The sequence below is a fragment of the Cyphellophora attinorum genome (genome assembly GCF_001299255.1).
Source record: "Cyphellophora attinorum strain CBS 131958 chromosome Unknown Contig21, whole genome shotgun sequence".
NCBI lineage: Eukaryota > Fungi > Ascomycota > Eurotiomycetes > Chaetothyriales > Cyphellophoraceae > Cyphellophora > Cyphellophora attinorum.
In genome coordinates, this window is record NW_017253249.1 from 181,718 (window position 1) to 200,719 (window position 19,002).

The following is a 19,002-nucleotide window of genomic DNA, read 5'->3' on the forward strand; positions in this document are numbered from 1 at the left end:
TCAGGTTTGATTGATTCTTAGAGTCGTGGCAATGTGTGAAGAGCAGGATGGAGATTATTTTGTTAATATGCAGCCGACCGCGCTCTCGACTCCGGGAGGAAGGGGTCTCTGCAAAATTTTCGGAAGCGAACATCACCTTTCTGAGCTATGATTGGTCTGTTGAACATTTCTCCATCGAAGAAAGATCTCGTGTTGGCCGCTCGCCCGCGTTTTTCCGGGCTTGCATCTTGCGCCAATAAAGCCCAATTCGCTATTGACTCATCACTCATCATTCATCACTTCATCACTTCATCTTCTAGTCAGGTGCATCAGAGGCCTGTGCCTCTACCCGAATTCTCTGTACAGTCATGCCGACTCTTGCATGAGTATATCCTCGACCTCAGTATGTCCGAGTACCTGAGCAGACTGTTATCTTGCGACGGTAGACACCACTTTCGCTTGCCACTTTTGCACCAGGCAGCACCGTTGCTCGCGGCGCAGATCTGATCCATGTTGCAGGCAATCCCTTGCAAAGCTGCGATTGACTGAACGTGTCGTTGTTGTGATCGATGCCCTTCCTGTGAGCGGGATTCTGGCGTCACCCGTACTCAAGCAGGACTCAGTTGGCTATGTTATCTGTGCGGAACCATACGACCGCTCGCCGACTTCGTGATCGCTCTGGTACGGCAGAGACGATGCGGTCTGTGTTTGGCCGGATATTCATGTGCCGAGAAATTCGTCTCTGCACTAGAGGTGCCTCCTCGCCCGCAGGTCTCGCGTCCGCCAGAATTGCGGTTTCGCTCAAGGATTAGACCAGATTCTCAGCCATGCATCGAATGCGTAATGTGCACCGCGCAATCGGTGCTGCCGGACATAGAACGTATTATGAGCCCGAAAAGTAAGACCGGTGATCCTTCTCACTCCTTAGCCAAAAGTCCACTGTCCGGAATAGCATTCGGCTGTAGAATCTTGACCACTCCTTCACCAGTAGACAGATGTCCGTTGACGATGCTTTCGTTGGATATTCGCTGGCCATTGCTATCTGGCGTTGGTTCCTGCGCAGAAGTCGGCCCATCTGCTGGTGTCGTTGACCCCGCCAGCCCAAATGACGACAGCGCAGACGCAGTGCCGAGCTCTGTGCTACCAGCACTGACATCCTTCTCCCAAGGCTTCTTCCTCTTCGCTGTATGATCAACCTTACTGCTCCCATGCTCGAGGACAGTATCGGGCACAGTCTCGATCCCCGGAACAGGCACATTTCGGGTGATCAGGTCGACAATAGCAGAGAACGAGAGGGGATAAGGCGGTCCTTCCTGCGGAGTCGGCTGATGCTGCTGTGCAGTCGGACTTGCGTCTGGTGGTGCTGTTAGTGTCGAGTATGTAGAAGGGCCTGAGGTTGAGTCTGAGGGTGTTGTAAATGTGGTATTGCCGGAATCAACAGGCAGTCGACCAGAAGCCAGAGTCCCGGCGGTGTTGGTCTCTTCTGCTCCTACTGCCGCTCGGACTTCTTCCTCCTCGCCCCTCGGTCCCTGCGCGGCAGCCCACCGTCCCCAAGCATCTGGATCAACGTCCCCCAACCCAAACTTCCTTGTAAAGTAGAAACACTTGACCCTAGTGACAAACTCCCCATTCCCATCCAACTCTTCCCGCGTAGGCGGCGTCTCCGGATGGCCCAAGATCGACGCGAGGCCGGCGATATAGTCCGGATCGGCGTCGAAGTCGTAGGCTAGGACCCGGGCGTAGATTGCTTCCGTGGTCCGGTCAGGGTTCGTACCGATGGCAGTGGACGTAGATGGGGCCTGGGATGTGGATGGCTCAGTTGGTGAGAGAAGGTCAGCGGGCATGGTGATATGCGGGCCTCAGATTTGGGCGGTGAGGTTGCCGGAGGAGGCAGGAATGGTACTAGATTATTAGGGACCATGCGCGTAGGACGTCAGAGCGTGCAGCACGCTGGCTGGCACGTGTGTTATCCGGCCATGACAAAATTTGGAGAAACGTCCGCCGCGCGGGGCCGCGTCCTCAAGAAAAGTTCAAGTTCTTGTCAGAAGCCCGTGCAGCGGCAACTATGATCCCCAGTAGACTTCATCAATAGCATGGGTTTGACGCCACTACCCATACGAATGAGCACCTCCGAATGTACGCGGTCTCAAACCCCTACAATACGAGCTACTGTTGTCAACAGGCTTGCTGCGCCCTCCATCAGCCTCCAACCTTGTCAAGAGACCCGGGGGACGACCCCGCCGCAACAAGAGTGACTTCACACGTAAGTACCATGCCGCCGCAACATAGAGCCCGAATGCAGGAAACGTTGCGGGCTCCATCATGAGGGACGATCCGCAGCACTAGCACTCGCAGCCGGGTGGTGCAACACGGTAGGTGAACGTACGAAGTGCAGGTACCGTTGTCACCAGGATGCTCGAAACCTCATAAAACATAAAACGTCCTAGGAGAATCCTAACGTGCTAGACGTCTTTCATAGTAGCAGTATTCAGCTATTAAATTCCCACAATGGCTCTTCAATTCGAAGGCAAGGTATGCTTTCCCTTAGCTGAATCCACTACTATCACGTCCAGCCTCGTCTACAGGATCCCCTGGCACTAACCTAGTACTAATCCTACCCATCAGGTCGCGATCGTAACAGGCGGGAACTCAGGCATCGGTGCCGCCACAGTCGCCCTCCTCGCGGCCCAAGGCGCCCAAGTCGCCAACCTCGACCTTGCCGACGCACCCACTAATCCCAACCAAGATTCGGTCACATACTACCAGTGCGATGTCTCCTCCAACGACGCCGTCGTAGAGATTGTCGACGCCATCTTCACCAAGTTCGGGCACATCGATATCCTAATCAACAACGCCGGCGTAATGGACGACTTCTCCCCCACCGCCTCTGTGACCGACGCCGCCTGGACCAAAGTCCTCAACATCAACCTCAACGGCCCTTTCCACCTGATCCGCGCTGTAATCCCCTACATGCTCAGAAACGACCCGAAGCCTCCCGCCAACGCTGCCCCTTCCTTCAATTTCCGCGGCGAGCAAGGCCCTCCCCGTACCCCATCCAAGGGCAGCATAGTAAACCTCTGCTCCACCGCCAGCAAGCACGGCGCAGCGCCGGCACAGCCTACACGGTCTCCAAACACGCTCTCCTCGGCCTCTCCCGCAGCACGGCGTGGATGTACCGCGAGCAAGGAATCCGCTGCAACGCCGTCTTACCAGGCGGAGTAGCGACGAATATCTACGCGAATTCCCAAATTCAGATGAATCAGGAAGGGTACGCGGCCACACAGCCTTACACGGCGTGCATGGCAGTTGCGATCGCGACGCCGGACGGGATTGCGCGGACGATTTGTTTCTTGGCGGGGGAGGGGGCAAATGAGGTTAACGGGGCGGAGGTTGGGGTTGATAATGGGTGGACTGCTGCTTGAGTGAAGGCAAGAAGGGGTCTGAGAGGGTGAGTGGCTGTCGAAAAAAAAGCCTTCCTGGGTACGAAGACTACTGGCAGGAAGGAGATTGGGTGGTATTACTGATAACATTTGTGCGAGGTTCAGACAACTTCATTACATTGAGCAGATACATCTCTACTCGAATTACTTACCTAGTCTCTAATGCAACAGGGCATACGAGTATCACTTACCTTGAAGTTCACTTACCTTCTATGCAAGCGTGCGGTGTGTAAGACGACAGTTTCCTGACTTCCCTCTGCTGATGGACGATCTTGACCTCTCTCCCGCAGACGCACCTCCAGCAACAACGCCTTAATATACTCATCATCAAGCGTACCCTCATCCATTCCCCTCAACTCTTCATCACCAAACCGCTCCAGCATCCCCGGATGAACGACTCGACGACGCTCCGGAAGAATCTCGGCGACGATAGCATGGAATTCCTTGTTCACGGTCAGCAGGCCGGGCAACCACTTGTCGTCGCCGATCTCGTCGAACCATCTGGTTGCTAGGTACAGGCTACCGTCGTCGTGTGTCTTGGTGGATTGGGTGCAGAGTAGGAGGTGTGATGGGACGGTTTCGGAGATGATTTGTTGGCGGATCTCGGTGGGTAGGGTAGGGAAGGTGGGTGCTGGAGGGCCTGGCAACCGTCGGCTGATGCCACGAGATAATACCTCTCGCATGCGCTTGCCGGCTGTCCTTGCACGCTTGCGAGGGCATGTGGTCAGCTCAGTCTCGTCGAAAGCGTTGTCAAGCTTACGTTTGCTCGCATCAGAAAGCGTATTCTCCTCTACCGATGATGTTTCGGCTGAGGGAGGAGCAAGTTCAAAGACATCATTGTCCTCATCCTCATCCATCATGTCAGCCCAGGAGGGATTCTTACCTGTGTAGTCACACTTCGGGGGTACCTCGGCGGGTCCAGTAGGCGTGGGAGCGGTGACCATGATCTCGGGAGTCGTATCATCCTCACTCTCATCCAAGTCCATTACGTCCAGCGCCAGACCCGGGTTCGCAGCCTGCTGCCGCATGGTCGATCGCAGCTTCGGAGGAGTCTCGACGGCTTTCCGTGCTCGCTTGATCATCACAGAAGTGCGATGGCTGACATTTGGCTGGCCGCTTGGTGTGGTGGACAGTCGGTGGCTTGCGTGACGAGCCATAATCACGTTTGTAGGTTGAATTGTGCGTGCACCTGCCGCATCGCGCACTTCCTCGCGAATAGCCTCGCGAATAGAAATAGGAGTCTTTGCTCGACCTAACGACACGACAGACTGGAAGAAGTCACCATAGCTGGTGCTCTTGTCTGGCGAATCGTTGCTGGCAGGCGACTCGGGCGGAGTGTTCTCGATGTTGTAGACGTACCCGCTGGGACGACCTGGCACAAGAACAGGGGATATCGGGACAGTTTCCATCGTGAGTGTCGTCTTTGGGCGTGAAGTTGCAGATGAGGCTGCTGTTGCTGCGGCCCGCATACTGCGAACTGAGTCAGACCTTGTCAGTATTGAGTTCAGAGACTTTTGGGCAGCTGATGGGGCGCGCCTCAGGGACGATTGGAAGACTGGGTCTGCCGACGACGTCGGAGGTTTGGGGCCAGATACCAGCTGATCAGGAATCTTGGGAAAGGATTCAAACGACGACTGACATTGCGAGGGGTCCATCTGTGCTTCGATCTGCTGTTCTGGCACGGTTGGAAGTGTTGTTTGGGTAGCTTTTGCGCCTCTGCGTAGCGAGAGGAAGCGCTGTAAGCCGCTTTCGTTTTGTGTCATCGATGCTGTTTCGTCAAAGGTACTATGTGATAGCGTCCTTGTTCGATGTAGCATTCGGGGAGGGATCGAATGATGGACCCACCATCATAGGAATGCGATACTTCGCTGCGTATATGCATGCCTGGAAGCCTTTGTCTGGCCTCATCGATCAAAGTGCTTTGTCATGAATGGCCGCACACCACAAAGGAAACAAGGAGAGATTGAGAAGCCAGTGCAAAGACAATGGATGAGCAGACAACGGAAGGACAAAGGAGATACTCGGTCGGCGTTATCGAATTGCTTGTCAGCCGGTCTGAGCCAAGGCGTACTCGAAGCGACCGTCGAGGATTTCCTGAACCCGGTGCAGGACTTCGATGCTTAGCCACTGATTCACTTGTGACTACTGAGTTCGATGAAGCCGGCAAAAGCAGTGGACAAGGAAGCAGAACAGTCCTTAGCTGCGCTTGCCGATTTGAGAGTCCTTGAGCTCGTCAACATAATGGAAAGCACGGCCATCTCAGATCCGAACAGGGACCTAGCCTTGATTGCTGCCGAACAAGCCATTGCCTAGGGACTTTTCCATCATGCCCAACCTGAACGCCGGGTATCGTAACGCCATGATATCGTAGCCAGCACCATCCTTCAATCCAGATCCATCTCCTCCTCCGTTCCACCACCTCTGATCATCCTCCGCTTCGACTTCATTCTTAGTCTCTCCTCGCCCAATACCTGTGTAAGTTCTTGCTCTTGTTCCAACACAACCTCCTTACCCTCCAACCTCGCCGCCTCCAAATCCTGCAGCTCCTTCCGAATAAGATGCTCACCCTCAGCCACAACCTTGAGATCCTCTTTCCGCTTCTGCTCCCTCGCCGCCTTCCCACTCAGCCTATTCTTCGTAAACACCCGCTCCCGCTTCGCCCTGATCTCCTCGATCCTCTCCATTGCCTTGATCGTTGCCTGCACCAAGTTCCGATCATATTTGACGGGCGCGTTACGACGTTTGGCGAATTGACCGAGTAGGAGGGACTGGTCGACGATCATTTCTTTGCCGCGCAGGGCACGGTGGGTTTTGGTCCACTTGAGCTTGCGGGGTTGGCGCTTCATTTTGAAGTTCTTGTGGCATTTGGAGCGGCAGAATTTGAACATTTTGGCGTCGTTGCGGACGAAGGTGATGCCTTTGGAGGGGTAGATTGGGCGGGAGCAGAGGTGGCATGTTTCGATTCTGGTATGGTTAATTGGAGCCGTGGTAGCGGTTGTGGGCGGGCATACCTCATCTTGAAGGAGCGGGCGCTGCGGCGCCGCTGACGGTGCTGAGGACTTCGATGGGCACTCGAACGCCTTGGACAGAACCTACGCTGACCTGCTGTAGCTCTGAACTTGATGTAGTGGTGCGTGCGGTGTCGTAGGAATTCTCGACTCATGAATTGCGGAGGCGGCCAAAAAATTGTTTCGGAGATAAATGGAGATCGAGATCGTCCGGAAACGATTTCCGCTGCGACAATTCTTTGAGACCTTCGATTCGTCTTCTGCTTCCGACTCTACCATCATCCAGCCACACGCTCTACACAATCACCCACGTCACATCGAGCCTCTTGCCGCATCAGATATCCAATCTCGGCGTCCCCAGGTCTTAGTTTACACCACTCCATGGCAACATCAACCCTCGCAATCGGCCTCGGCATAGCAGGCGCCGCCTTCCTCGGCCGCGCCGGCGTCGTCGCCTTCCGCCGCTGGCGCAACCCGACCGCATTCAATGCCCTCGGCAAGGCCTTCTACAAGGGCGGTTTCGAGCAGAAGATGACAAAAAAGGAAGCTTCCCTGATATTCGAGCTGCCTGAACGAAGTTTGACGAAAGAGAAATTGCGGAAACGGCATAGGGAGGTGATGTTGGCGAATCATCCGGATCGGGGCGGGAGTCCGTATTTGGCGAGTAAGATCAATGAGGCGAAGGAGCTGTTGGATCGAGGGGGATGATGGGCAAACGGTGGAAAAAGAGTGCTCGGAGCGTTGGGCTGGGAAGGTGGATTTGCCATACGAGGGCGAAGGAAGTGGAGGGCTACGCACGATTATACAGGCGATTTCGACTCATCACCCAACGGCGGATGTTTCATGGGGCTTCAGCAAGGCGTTCAGGTTCAGTCAAGGGAGATTTTGCGGGTATATCGTGAAGGCGATTTTCTTGGCAAGCAAATGTACAACATCTCGACTCAATTGTACACACATGTGACATTCAGCAGCTGTAAGGGGTATATCGGCTCAGGCCAGCGCTACAGTGCCTGCAGAGCCCCATAAGCAACATCAACTATCTGCTTTCTCCCACTTCGCGATGAATCCAGCGATCCAGTCATTGAAGTCTTTCTCCTCCTCCCACATCAGGACATGGCCTCTGCCTCATACTTCCGCCATTCCACGCTCTCACCGATCTCATCCCTCAGCAACTCGCCGTGGTTGAACGTGAGCATTTTGTCGACCGTGCCATGTGCGACTGCCACCCTGCCTTCGCCAACGTGCTTTGCCATGTCTCGAACCTGCTCCGGACTTTTGTAATGCCAACCCGCTGCGATTGCTTGAAGAATAAAGCCTTTCTTCGTGAAACCGTCTGGATCCATTCGCTTGTCCATCTCTCCAGCAGCGTATCGATCGCGGTTGGTAGGATAGTTTGGCCCGCCGGGCCCATACGCCTCATCGCCTTCCGTATCTGGGACCGCAAGGAAGTCATTTGAGAACAACCGATCACAGATTCCATCCAGCTGGATATCAATGTCGCGTGGAATGAACATGTTCGCACGCTGCTTGAGGTGCTCCATGTATGGTACTGTCCTTACTGCTCTCGGCCAAGTCGACACCAGGAACAAGGTATTGAGCGTCCCAGACGGCAGGAAAATACCAAGCTCTTGAGCGATCATGCCGCCCATGGACACACCGACAACGTTGATCTTCTGCTTGGGATCCAGCAGAGTAAAGTCGTCCTTTAGCCACTTGACCTGCACAAGGAGATCCGCTATGTCCTTTGCCATCTCAGAGGTCGAGTAACGGCATGTTGGCTTATCAGATTTGCCTGCTCCGCGGTTGTCAAAGACCAAGGATGTGTATTGATCGTGCGTGAGGCCGAAATATCTAGTCTGCCGTTTCCAGGCCGTTCGATATGCTCCGAGGCCCATGATCCACTACAAAATTCATATCAGACACTTCCTTATGCAGTTGTTGGAATTGGTCAGAGTACCGCTTACCACTATCCTCGTCGCGCCCTTTCCATGAACCTCATACCATAGCTTGAACGGACCACCGCTTCGGCCTTTGGCAACTTCCGCATAGCCTTCTTCTGTCGGCGGAAGCTTCCATTTGAGATTCTTGAATGCCGGGTGGCTTATCAGTTCCGCTGCCTTGAGTCCTTTGTTCGCCATACGGCGCTCTGGCAAGGTTGATGGTGATCAGATTATGTCCTTGGAAGACCTCTAAGAGTTGTCCGAAGAGAGGAGAAGCGCACGACACCGCTGCAAAAGCCTCGGCCTTAGCAGTCAAGAGTCGTACGATCTCGCATGCAACCTTGCTTTGGGCATCGTAAGCTTGGCTACCAGATACGAGAGTGACCGTCGAATGGTGAATGAGGAAGGAGCGCCCGTCTTGGCGGTTGCCTCGTCTGCGATAGTCTTCTTTCCGTTTCTTCACCGCTCGAGATCTTGACTTCAAACCACTACATCTTATGTGACTAGAAAGCCTCCAGCAATGCTTCCAACTTGCTGATGATCAGTGAGCTGGTAAGATGGATGCTGACTCTACACACAGTGTCGCGTTTAGACGTGATCGCCGGGTGCCGGATATGGTTTTCCCAGATTTGAGCTATGATCGAACAGGAATGCGTCTCGTGTTGAGACCAAAACCCCTACAATTGACATGCAGGACCTTCGGGTCGTACAAAGGCACATACAGCGTGTCAATCCCTTCAAGATTTCGTGCTTCATACGCATGAGAAAAGAACTCACTACCTACTGATCTACAGCCAACAGCAAGTCCACGGCAGCTCAAATGTCTTCCTTCCCCAAAACCCAGAAGATCGTCTTCATTGCCCATCTCAAGCGCAACCCGAATTTTAAGACGCGCGAAGAGTTCTGGAAGTACTGGGAAGGCCACCACGGTCCCCTCGCTGCGCCAATGCTGTCGGTGTTTGGAGGGTTGCTCTATCAACAAGTCTGTCATGCCTCTCCAAAACGCCCAGCTGGAGGACGCAGCAGCTCACTCAGAACTTCAGATCCAAGTCTCGGGGACAGTAGTCTCCAACCAGCCACTTCCCAACACCAGAACGCCGACGAACGAAGTGATCGAGTTCGACGGCATTGCCATCTTCACGCTCGCGGGTGACGCAGACGTACCTGGGTTCCTCAACGCGTTAGCCGGTAATGCGGACTCGGAGGATCCAAAGGTTAGAGAGCAGGTCAAGTACAATCTCGAGGTCGTCAAGCCGGATGAGCTGGTACTGCTGGATGCGAAGGCACCAGGCATGGGTGTCGTGAGGGTGGAGACGGGCAATGTTGTTGGGTTTGACCTGGCGCCAACTTCCTAAGAAGGTCCACGCTGTAATCATTTTCCAGCTGCTGGTACTATCAGTCCAGCCATCATATGCACGACATTTGCCTCGATAATTCCTACCGCGGACACGCTGCTCAATTCCTCGCCATCCTCGTTTTTCCAATGCCTGTCTTTCAACCATGCCCAATTTCTCCTAGAACTAAGTCTCGGTAGGCCTGTCTGTCTGCTTGCTGATCCAAGCTCGCCCAACCAGTTAGCAAGCGAATGCTAGCATGGCATGACAACCATCATGTTCCTCGTCATCAGCGATGGTGATAGAAGAAGAAAATATCGAAAGCAAGGCAGCTACTTATACCTTTCACATCAAGTCAATTCCCGCAGCAAACCGCAGCTAGCGATTCACTGTCACCGCAGGGCTCCGCAAGGAGGTTTTCACTAAAGCTGTGTGTTGTTTGAATCAACTTCATTTCTCTCCCCTACCCTCAAACCCTCCTAGGGGCCCAACCACCTCCAACCCACCCCATCAACAACCCCCCTCCCCAGCCCCACTAACAACCAACAACCCAACAATCAACCCATACAGCCCCAACACCTCCGCAAAGATCAATATCAAGCATCATCCCCACGAACAACCTAGGCTGCTGCGCGCTCGCCCTCACTCCCGCGTCCCCCACTACCCCAATACTGAACCCCGCCGCCAGACCCGCTAACCCGACGGAAAGACCTGCTGCGAAGTGCATGAAGGCCGTCGACAGCGGCAGCGAGGGCGCGATACGGAGAGCGGAGGAGAGCTTGCCTGATATCAGCAGCGATATCACTAGACCATACTATTCGCGGAGTCAGTCGCGGCGTCAGCCGCACAATGATCACTCAGGAGGAAGGAAGGTAGCAAAGACGAACAATAGCAACAATCCCAGCCATGACAGTAGGCATGCAGCTGCGAACCATCTGGTCAGGGCGAAGGATGCCTGCGGCCATGATGCCAACGCCGGACTTTGCTGTGCCGTACGCGGCGCCGAAGCAGGCGAAGACGATGGAGGTTGTGCAGCCTATGGCTGAGAAGAAGGGCTGGGCTGGGATGTCAGTAGTCTGGTCGTCTGGGTGTTCGTCTTTTCGTGGCGGGACAGGGACTGGTGATATTCGCGACTGGTATGGTTGGGCTTAGGAGTCACCAGGGGGGAACTCACGGCGTATACAGGACTGTTCGGTTGGACGCCGTGGTCAGTGTATAGTCCAGCACTGCGGATATAGGTCGTCGGGACTGCGACCACAGGGCAGGTCCTTACCAGATGTCAGTCGCCATGGTCGGTGATCGATGAAGTTCGCTCGAGGCAGGGCAGATGGCTCCGATTGTCCGAGCCAAAGTGTTGACCGGGCAGGAGAAAAGGCACGAGATGGCAAATTTAAAAGCTCAGGGACGGACCGACGTGGAAGCAGATTTGTTCATGAAGCTGGCATGTGTAGGCACAGCAGCGGTCACCAGTGGTCTCGAGAATGCTGCTGCCTGAGGCGATGCCATGGCTTTCGAGGACAGCTTCGGTTGATAGCTTAAGCACTTCCTTGTGCGACCTTTCGGATGGGCCTGCAGCGACGTTCTCGTATCACCTTGCTAGCAATCTGAAGTATGAGGGAGAGCAATTGGTGTCGGTTCAAGCCGTGCATTTGCTGAACTCGTTGTCTAATTCCGAGTGTACGCCAAGCATTTTTGGTCTCTGCCTGCCTTTGCTCTGATATGCGATATTGGTCGGCCAACCTGGCGGTTCTAAGTGTTTTCCAAAGCAATTGCATGCCTTTGCGTTGCCATCTGCCAAGTATGAAGGCGAGTAGAGCTTGTCGCAAGTATGCTTGCACCCTCGAAGGACCGCTTGCAATCCCACAAACCACCCACAACACCAGGATCGATGAACGCAAAGGTAGGTTTTGCGTCTGGGACTCAGAAATAAGACCGTCCGGCATTCGCCGAGTAGTCGTGACAATCGTCAACTCCGTAGGAGAATCCTTGGGAGTCGTCCTTGCTACCAGCCGACAGAGCTCTCACCGAATGCTGGATACTAGAAATGTCTGCCTCAGCGGCTAGAGCGGTCAACAGATGAGATACTTGACCCTGTCGACTTTCTTTCATCATCGTCCCGAGAAGCACCCTGTTACGATTGTTCTCAGTGCCCCGAAGAAGAAGGCAAAGATATGCTGCAATGGCTACGAGGACACGGTGTGTCTCTCAGCAGCAGGGAAAGCGCTGCCAGCTGGGACATACGCACGACTCATTGCCGATCGAGCGACACCTTAGCATCGAAGGGAAGAGTCTGTGTCTGAATAACTGGACGATACTATATTTTTGAGCCTGCCTCGAGACTAGTATGTTGATAGAGAGAGCTGTGGCCTTCCATAAATGTGAGTACGGATAGAGTTCATGTGACGATGGTGTCTTGCCTTCAGCTGGACCAACAAGCTGAGTTGGTCGCCGCAGTAACATCAAAGTCTCTGCATGCTCGCACACGCACGCGTAAGACCATGTGTTGCGATATAAGACAGGCTCTGAGAACCAACCGCCCAAAGTGCTTACTGTTCGCGAAGGAGAAGGATGCATGAGTAACTTCCTTCCAGAATGAGTACCTACTGAGATGCTTCGCCCATTCCACCGGTCTGTCTCGGTCGGGCCGCCTGTTGTGGACGCGTAGAGTTCGTTCATGATCTTGCCAGTGAGAACACATGACTCGTTCAGAGCGTGAAGAACGCATACCAATTGGCAATGCTCGAGAGCAAGCACATAACCTACCATTGGTTCGCATTTCATTGCTTGGCGATCGGCGATCTGATCCGGCCGCCACGCGTCTAAACTTCGGCAGCGCACCGAAAGTACCAACAAAATTGTTGGAAGTGCTCCCACGTTTCGTGCTTGCTGTAGCTGTTAACCTGGAATAGATAATATGGTGGTTTTGAAGTGTGTTGAAGATGCCAGCATCTGGGCAATCATGGAGATGGATTTCCGCTAGCAGAGATGATATTGCTCACCACCAACGACACGTGCACACTGGGCGGCTGATCGTTGTCCTGAGCGAAAGTCGAAGTCGCTATCACACGATAAGCTGCTGAGCACCGTCAGACACAGTCCAATTGTTTTTGACTGAGTGATTCGTGTTGTAGCTTCTTCCGCATATTCTGCCATTGTTTTGTCGGTAGCCCTCTTGTCCCCCACAACGTGTAACCAGTGTATCGACCCACCTACGCAAATCATTGCCTCAAGTATCAGCGAAAGCGATGGAGCCTCGTTTCCCTCGGAGTCATCTGACATCTCGGATTATCGACCAGTCATCTTCGACGAGCAAGCCGACACAGAGGCCTCCGGAGCCTGCTGCTCAACAAGTTTAGCTGGAACGGGGAAAATGCTCCGGTCTGTAAACGGGTAGGCCGGCAGTGTGGTAAGTATGCTGGGTAGGACAGAGAGCTCATGGGTATTGCGGGGTGCTTGTGTTGTCAGCAGAGCTTCGGTGCTGTCTGTGAAACGTTTGATGTGGGCAGCTTGTAGCACTTGCAGCAGTCGCTGGCCATCGAAGTCATCGTCAAATGGAGGTCCGAATCCCCAGAAAATATGTTGAACCGCCACTCGAGAGCCTATGCATCGGAGTCAGCATCATCAGCAAGCAATGTTGTGCCGCGGGTAGCTGCAGGCGAGGGCATGCATGCCAGCAGCCTTATCGCAGGACCACTCTCCGTGACACTCGCATTGTCGATCGCCCCCAGCCCGCCCACAAATTCGGTCCCGGGTACCTAGACTTGTCCTCGTAGTGATCGTCAATGCCCCAGAGGCCTCTACGTCTTCGTGGAATTGTCAGCTGGGATTGTAACCTAGCATTCGTGTACCTTGAATGGATCTGCGATCGATGAAGTGTAGATCGATTTCAAACCTGACGATCAGCACAAACTTTTTTCGAAAGTAGTTAAATCAAAATATAAGAGCAGAGTCGTTAGACGCAGACAGCGCGCAAAGCAGGTGCAAAGTGATGTTCATTCAACGGCGACAATCGATGGCTTGGGAAATGGGTTTTCCAAAGCTGACCACAATCACCGTCGATATGCCTCTCTCTTGCGCCTATATAATCGGACCAATATGATAGTCATGGCTGTTGATGTTGATGATGCCGGGTACTCATAGACTGTTGCTATTGTAGCGGCGGATGATGTTGTTTCGTTTTCGTCGTTTTATAATTTTTGTTGGTGGAAGAAGCCCCCTGCTCAACACGATCACTTTCATGGATACAAGTCCAACTCGCTTCAACCTCGTCGGGATTAACCAACTCATCGGTGCTTTCGGACCTGTGTCGTGGAGCTTGGATAGCGCTATTCTCCCTGCTGTCCAGATAAAGTAGTATGCCTGCTAATAAGATAGAATAAATACACCAGAAATGCTTCTCCAAGGGAACGTCGTGGTAAGGAATGTCATCAAGCTTTGGCTGGCTTGTGGGTGTGGTTTATTCCTCCATCCGAAACATGCCTTCGTCGTCATATTGCGATACGTGTGGATCGCTGTGATGACGCTCGTCTGACACATTGTAGGAGAATGTCTGAGTAGGCATGCCCAAAGGATTGTATGCATTATGCAGAGCTTCGTCAGGAGACTTGCTGCTGAGAGACTGGTACTGTTGAGGGAGGGGTGGTACAGGAGGTACATCGTCTCCGACCATCGATGGCCTTGTTCGTGGGGTGCCGGAGAAGGTGAGGCCGGCGGCGGCGGCTGCCAGAGCCCCATCGTCGGTGCCAGATGTGGAGGGCCGGAAGTCACTCACACCGGAGAAGCGCTGTGGTGGGAACCCGGGTGACAGAGCACTCTCAGCGTAAGAGCTTGAGTGGATTGACCGATATGAGCGGGACAAGCCATTGCTGCTTGCACTGTATCTTCTTGTCTCGGGCATTGCATAGCCTTCAGGCATGGGAGGCGGTGTGGTCTCAACACTGCTCACCTCATCGTGAGCTTCGGAGGAGCCTGAGTATACAGGAGATGCGGACGAGGACTCGGTCGGATCGACAAGCGAACTTTCGGCTTCAGAGTGACCGTCGACAGTCATGTTGCAGAGGACAGAAGCAGCTTCGAGCAGTTGGACCTGCTGATGCTTGGAGATCAAGAACTTGGACGTGATGGCCCAAGCTGGATCGTGCTCCCACCTGATACGGTCAGCAAGTTGAAACACAGTCACTGTCTGCGTTTCTCACATATGTTTTGTCAGACAGCTGCTGTGTTTGTAGCCTTTGCCGCACGTGTCACAACGGAGGTCGTTCGATTTCTTGTCTCCTTTGATGAGGTAGGAACCCTCGCTGGCTCGCCGGTTCCGACCTTTCGTCTTTTGTGCAGCCATGTCTTCGTCGTCTTGGGAATTATCCTCGACAACTTCTTGATCAGGCAGATCCGTTACACCACTGGAGCCAAAATAGGAGTGCATGGCAGGTCTCGAATTCATGGACTGGGACTGTGCTTCGCCCTTTCTCGAGCCAATGCTCCTGCGGTGGGAGATATTAGACGCGTTTCCAGATTCTTTTAACGCGGCGGCTATAGCAGCCTGGGCTGTGGACGAAGCGGCAGCGTTGACACTTTTTCGGCGGTTGACCCTGTGGCTAGGGTTTGTTGCAGAAAGTGATATGGAATGAGAGTGAGGTCTGGAATATTTTGAGAAGCTGCCCGAGACAGGACGAGGAGTGGGCTGGTCCTAAGATTAGTAAAGAATGTGAGCACGAGCGATGGCTGGATGGCAGGTACATAGGACGCGGGTTCTGCTTACCTTTGAAGAAGCCATGGCTGCGCAAAAGACGTTCGCTTGGAAGTCACGAGAAAACAAATAATGGCAGGTTGCAAGAGAGCGTGTTTCTGTTTGTGTGTGCGTGGTAGAAACCTGAAGACAACAGCCGATCGATCGTCGTGAGCCGGAGTGGGGTGAACTGTGGACCGAACAGCACGCGGAACCAAAACGACGCCCTGCACGACCGCGTGCGTGGGACGGTCGGGCCGGATAGGTCGACAAAGATCCCGCCTGCTGCTGGTCTACGTGGTTGTATACTGTTTGTTGTGGTGGACGAGTGTATAGAAGGGCAAAAGAAAAGTAGTGAGACGTGGAAAAAGTAGGCCGAGTAAGAGGATGAGGAGTACACGTCGACCGAGTGGGAAAGTCGCAATGCAAGGACAAGGCCAGGCAAGTTCGGGAGTCAACTGATCCCGGCCGACTTTGGCTTGATTGTTGTGTGCCTGACCAAGTCCAATGATAGAATAATGCTGCTAAAAGTCACGCTTCCTCCCTAATACTTTTTATTTTTATGGGGATGATCATGTCAGAGGTGTGGCTCAGGCCTTTGGCTTGCGCTGCCGTTATCGGTCACAAGTTCAAGCAACAGCGTAATCTAGGCCACTTTTTTAGTGATCATTCGATACTATTACACGCAGCCTTTTTAGCTGAGAGCGATGAATGAGGCCCCGAGGAGGAGCTCATTGAGAGCACACCATAGCTGGGTATCATCCTGGCCTGATGCCATCCCCTCCAGATATTCGCTATCCTTCGCTATCCAGCCGCCGCCCCCCAAGGACGATGAATTAGGTCTAGTTTCTCCATGTCGCGATCGGCATCGGTTCAGGTACGATAACTGCCTTTTGTTCATGCGTCAAACTTACCAAAGAAATGCCTACCATACTGCTGGGCCTTTCAATTGTCCATGTGGAATGTCCAGGTGCTCCTGGCTAATCTCCCGTGCCACAATATACTGCGCAAAGCATCTTGTGACGGCGTTTCTGAGTTGCTGCTTGCCCGATTCTCCGTATCATTCGCCTCGGCTGTGCTCATGCGCGACAGTCAATAGCGCGAGCCTACCTGCCCAGGTCGAGAACTCCAGCATACCGAATGGCTGCTTTCTCATGCACGTTTCTTGCGGGGACAGTTACACCTGGACGTGGGCGACAAAGGAGATTACTTTAGGACTGCTGTGCCGCCCTTCCAATTGTTTCACTGTGCGTCGCGGGGGCCTGCGCTTATCGAGACCATCGGTGTTGGCTTTACAGGCTTCTAGTCTTCCACTTCAATTTCATGCTAACCACCAATCCAAACATGAGCTCGAAGTCCAGACCTGGGTGATCCAAAATTCCAGATAACGGACCGCGTCTATGCTTCTCCAACTGATTGCACACCTCGTAGGTAGTAGGCCTGTATCGCAGCCCCTCCTGCAACAACACCAAGCTGGTTAGTCCATGCTTCCTGCACTTGTTCGCTGCAGGTCCTCGAGCAGCGAAGCGAACCTTGCAGCAAAACCACGCTGATTCTGGTTTGGCCGCCCACCACGACCAGAGCACGAGTTTGGCCCTCAGCTTCTATCCGTTCTTCCAGTCAAGTGGCGCTGTCATGCTTGGATAGGCCTATCAGCTGCTGAACTTGCTGCATGGCCACGTTCAATTCATCGGATTATGGCTGTTCACGCGCACCCCCTCCCCAATACTGTGGGCCTGACCTCTAGCGCAAGGTCGTGGCGAGTACGCAATTGCGCCTCTGACGGCATAGGTCACGACACCCTTCTCCTTCGAGCTGATGGATTGTATCTGCTCCACGGGCGAAGAATATCACTCTATTTTGACAGGAGCAAGGTCGAAATTCATGAGATATAGCAGATACGAGTCCTGATCTGAGTGAGGAGTGCGACTTACGATGTAGGTACCTCTAGCACGCTGATCGGCGGACACGTTTTTGAACACGCAACTGCGCTAGGTAGCTACCCCTGCTTCAAATGCGTGTCACGTCGGATGGCTGTGTGGGGCTCATAACTTGCGGAGAGGCACGACAGCGCCACAAGAATCGCTTTCTTGGTGATCATCTTTCAAGTAATTCAGTATCAAGACCGTAGCAGCAGCCTTCAGTCAGCCTCCCCAGCAGAAACAATCAGTGTGCCCGGAAGCACTCGGCCTCATTTCTCAAGGAGCTGTCTCGAAAAAAGATCCAGATCTCATCAGCTCGGAAGGGATCGCAAATTCCCCAGATTCTAGACATGCCTAATCTGCAAAAGTCCATGGCGGCGCGAGAATCCTCAAAGTTTTACACCTTATGCTTTGGCCTAGGGCAAACCTAGACCCCTAATATCGGGATCTGAAATCCGATTCAAGGGCAGCTGCGAGCTCAGTGATAGTAGCAGGATCAGACTGATCTCAGCAGTTCTTGTGTGCGGACAGTAGGTGCGAAGAACCAACTAGCAGATGGAAGGCACGATGTTGCTACTGCCTGCCACCTCTAAATGGGTGGGGTTAAATTGGTCAAGTAGGCAGGTGCTCTGGACATTTCTTCATCAAAGCTCGTGTTATCTTGACCAGCGAACACCACTTCACCATGACATGTCGAAGCTTCAGAACAGAGCATTGCAGGTTGACTGAAGACCAAAGGTGACACTGACCTCACCGATTGAGCGCGGCAGCACCTGACTCACCCCAACCTTCTTTCAACTTGGACACGAGCGCACCAACAGCCCAACCAGTCTTCCTTTCCGAGCTCCTCAGAAAATCGACCAGCGTCTGCTGCTCTTCGCTTGACTGCAGCCACTTCGCCGCAAATACCATAGCTCCGTACGAGTTGACCAGCACCGGAACGCTCTCCGAACACATACTCAACCCATAGATCTCCAATGCGGATTCGACGCGCTCTTCCGGCTGAAGCAAGCACATCGCAAGATAGAAGTACTGCATTGCAGCAACCTGGGAGTCCTGTATCATTCGAACAGTGGGAAATGGCCGATCATCGATTCTCGAGAACGGTTGCTTGGACAGAGTCCCCCGCCATTCCATGATGTCTGGAAGAACATTATCTTCGTGGCCGCCGAATACAACATTGATTGCTCGCCCAAGCAACAGCGTCATACTGTTGGCGATATCGTCGTCGGAAATAGGTTGCGAGGATGCACGCTCCAGCCGAAGTTTGAGCGGACATTCGTGTATCAAGGCGTATGTGATGTCCTTTCGCAAGAAGTTCCAGAACCCGGCGGCTTTTAGGCTCTTATCGCTGAATATGGGCATGGGATTCGGAAGTAGCGACCAGGCTCCAAACAAATGACGGCTGGGGTCTTCCTCCTCCGAAGACAGGACCTCGTATGATGACAATAGGCATGTTGATGCCAATGCAGTACCATCCTCCACCTCCTGGGCACCTGGCGACAGAACAAGTAATAGCTTGACGCATCTGTCATGATACGCCTCTGCTATTATCCTCGGGAAAGACTCCTTCCGATGCATGTATATCCCAGCGAAAGCATGATGGCAGAAAACAACAGCACGCTATCAAGTGCTTTCTCTGCGACCTGGCGTT

General features: G+C 53.4%; 8 protein-coding genes across 8 annotated transcripts; 3 read left to right on the forward strand and 5 right to left on the reverse strand.

Annotated features, from left to right (window-relative positions):
• Nucleotides 1-896: 896 nt before the first annotated feature.
• AB675_3087 (uncharacterized protein) lies at nucleotides 897-1,823 on the reverse strand (the record flags this gene model as incomplete). The annotated part of the gene is made up of 1 exon (XM_018143111.1): nucleotides 897-1,823. The coding sequence occupies one exon, from the start codon at nucleotides 1,821-1,823 to the stop codon at nucleotides 897-899; it is 927 nt and encodes a 308-aa protein (XP_017997833.1).
• Nucleotides 1,824-2,487: 664 nt separating this feature from the next.
• On the forward strand, nucleotides 2,488-3,201 carry AB675_3088 (3-oxoacyl-[acyl-carrier-protein] FabG; the record flags this gene model as incomplete). Its single annotated transcript, XM_018143112.1, has 2 exons — nucleotides 2,488-2,511; nucleotides 2,605-3,201. 2 exons carry the CDS (start codon nucleotides 2,488-2,490, stop codon nucleotides 3,199-3,201), a joined length of 621 nt encoding a protein of 206 aa, XP_017997821.1.
• Nucleotides 3,202-3,622: 421 nt separating this feature from the next.
• Nucleotides 3,623-5,182, reverse strand: AB675_3089 (uncharacterized protein; the record flags this gene model as incomplete). The annotated part of the gene is made up of 1 exon (XM_018143113.1): nucleotides 3,623-5,182. One exon carries the CDS (start codon nucleotides 5,180-5,182, stop codon nucleotides 3,623-3,625), a length of 1,560 nt encoding a protein of 519 aa, XP_017997786.1.
• Nucleotides 5,183-6,808: 1,626 nt separating this feature from the next.
• AB675_3091 (Mitochondrial import inner membrane translocase subunit tim14) lies at nucleotides 6,809-7,135 on the forward strand (the record flags this gene model as incomplete). The annotated part of the gene is made up of 1 exon (XM_018143115.1): nucleotides 6,809-7,135. One exon carries the CDS (start codon nucleotides 6,809-6,811, stop codon nucleotides 7,133-7,135), a length of 327 nt encoding a protein of 108 aa, XP_017997894.1.
• Nucleotides 7,136-7,533: 398 nt separating this feature from the next.
• On the reverse strand, nucleotides 7,534-8,565 carry AB675_3092 (uncharacterized protein; the record flags this gene model as incomplete). Its single annotated transcript, XM_018143116.1, has 2 exons — nucleotides 7,534-8,328; nucleotides 8,392-8,565. 2 exons carry the CDS (start codon nucleotides 8,563-8,565, stop codon nucleotides 7,534-7,536), a joined length of 969 nt encoding a protein of 322 aa, XP_017997981.1.
• A 622-nt stretch (nucleotides 8,566-9,187) lies between these two features.
• AB675_3093 (uncharacterized protein) lies at nucleotides 9,188-9,722 on the forward strand (the record flags this gene model as incomplete). Its single annotated transcript, XM_018143117.1, has 2 exons — nucleotides 9,188-9,349; nucleotides 9,411-9,722. 2 exons carry the CDS (start codon nucleotides 9,188-9,190, stop codon nucleotides 9,720-9,722), a joined length of 474 nt encoding a protein of 157 aa, XP_017997887.1.
• Nucleotides 9,723-14,157: 4,435 nt separating this feature from the next.
• On the reverse strand, nucleotides 14,158-15,474 carry AB675_3095 (uncharacterized protein; the record flags this gene model as incomplete). Its single annotated transcript, XM_018143118.1, has 3 exons — nucleotides 14,158-14,848; nucleotides 14,897-15,381; nucleotides 15,460-15,474. 3 exons carry the CDS (start codon nucleotides 15,472-15,474, stop codon nucleotides 14,158-14,160), a joined length of 1,191 nt encoding a protein of 396 aa, XP_017997944.1.
• A 2,624-nt stretch (nucleotides 15,475-18,098) lies between these two features.
• On the reverse strand, nucleotides 18,099-18,713 carry AB675_3096 (uncharacterized protein; the record flags this gene model as incomplete). Its single annotated transcript, XM_018143119.1, has 1 exon — nucleotides 18,099-18,713. One exon carries the CDS (start codon nucleotides 18,711-18,713, stop codon nucleotides 18,099-18,101), a length of 615 nt encoding a protein of 204 aa, XP_017997918.1.
• Nucleotides 18,714-19,002: the final 289 nt, after the last annotated feature.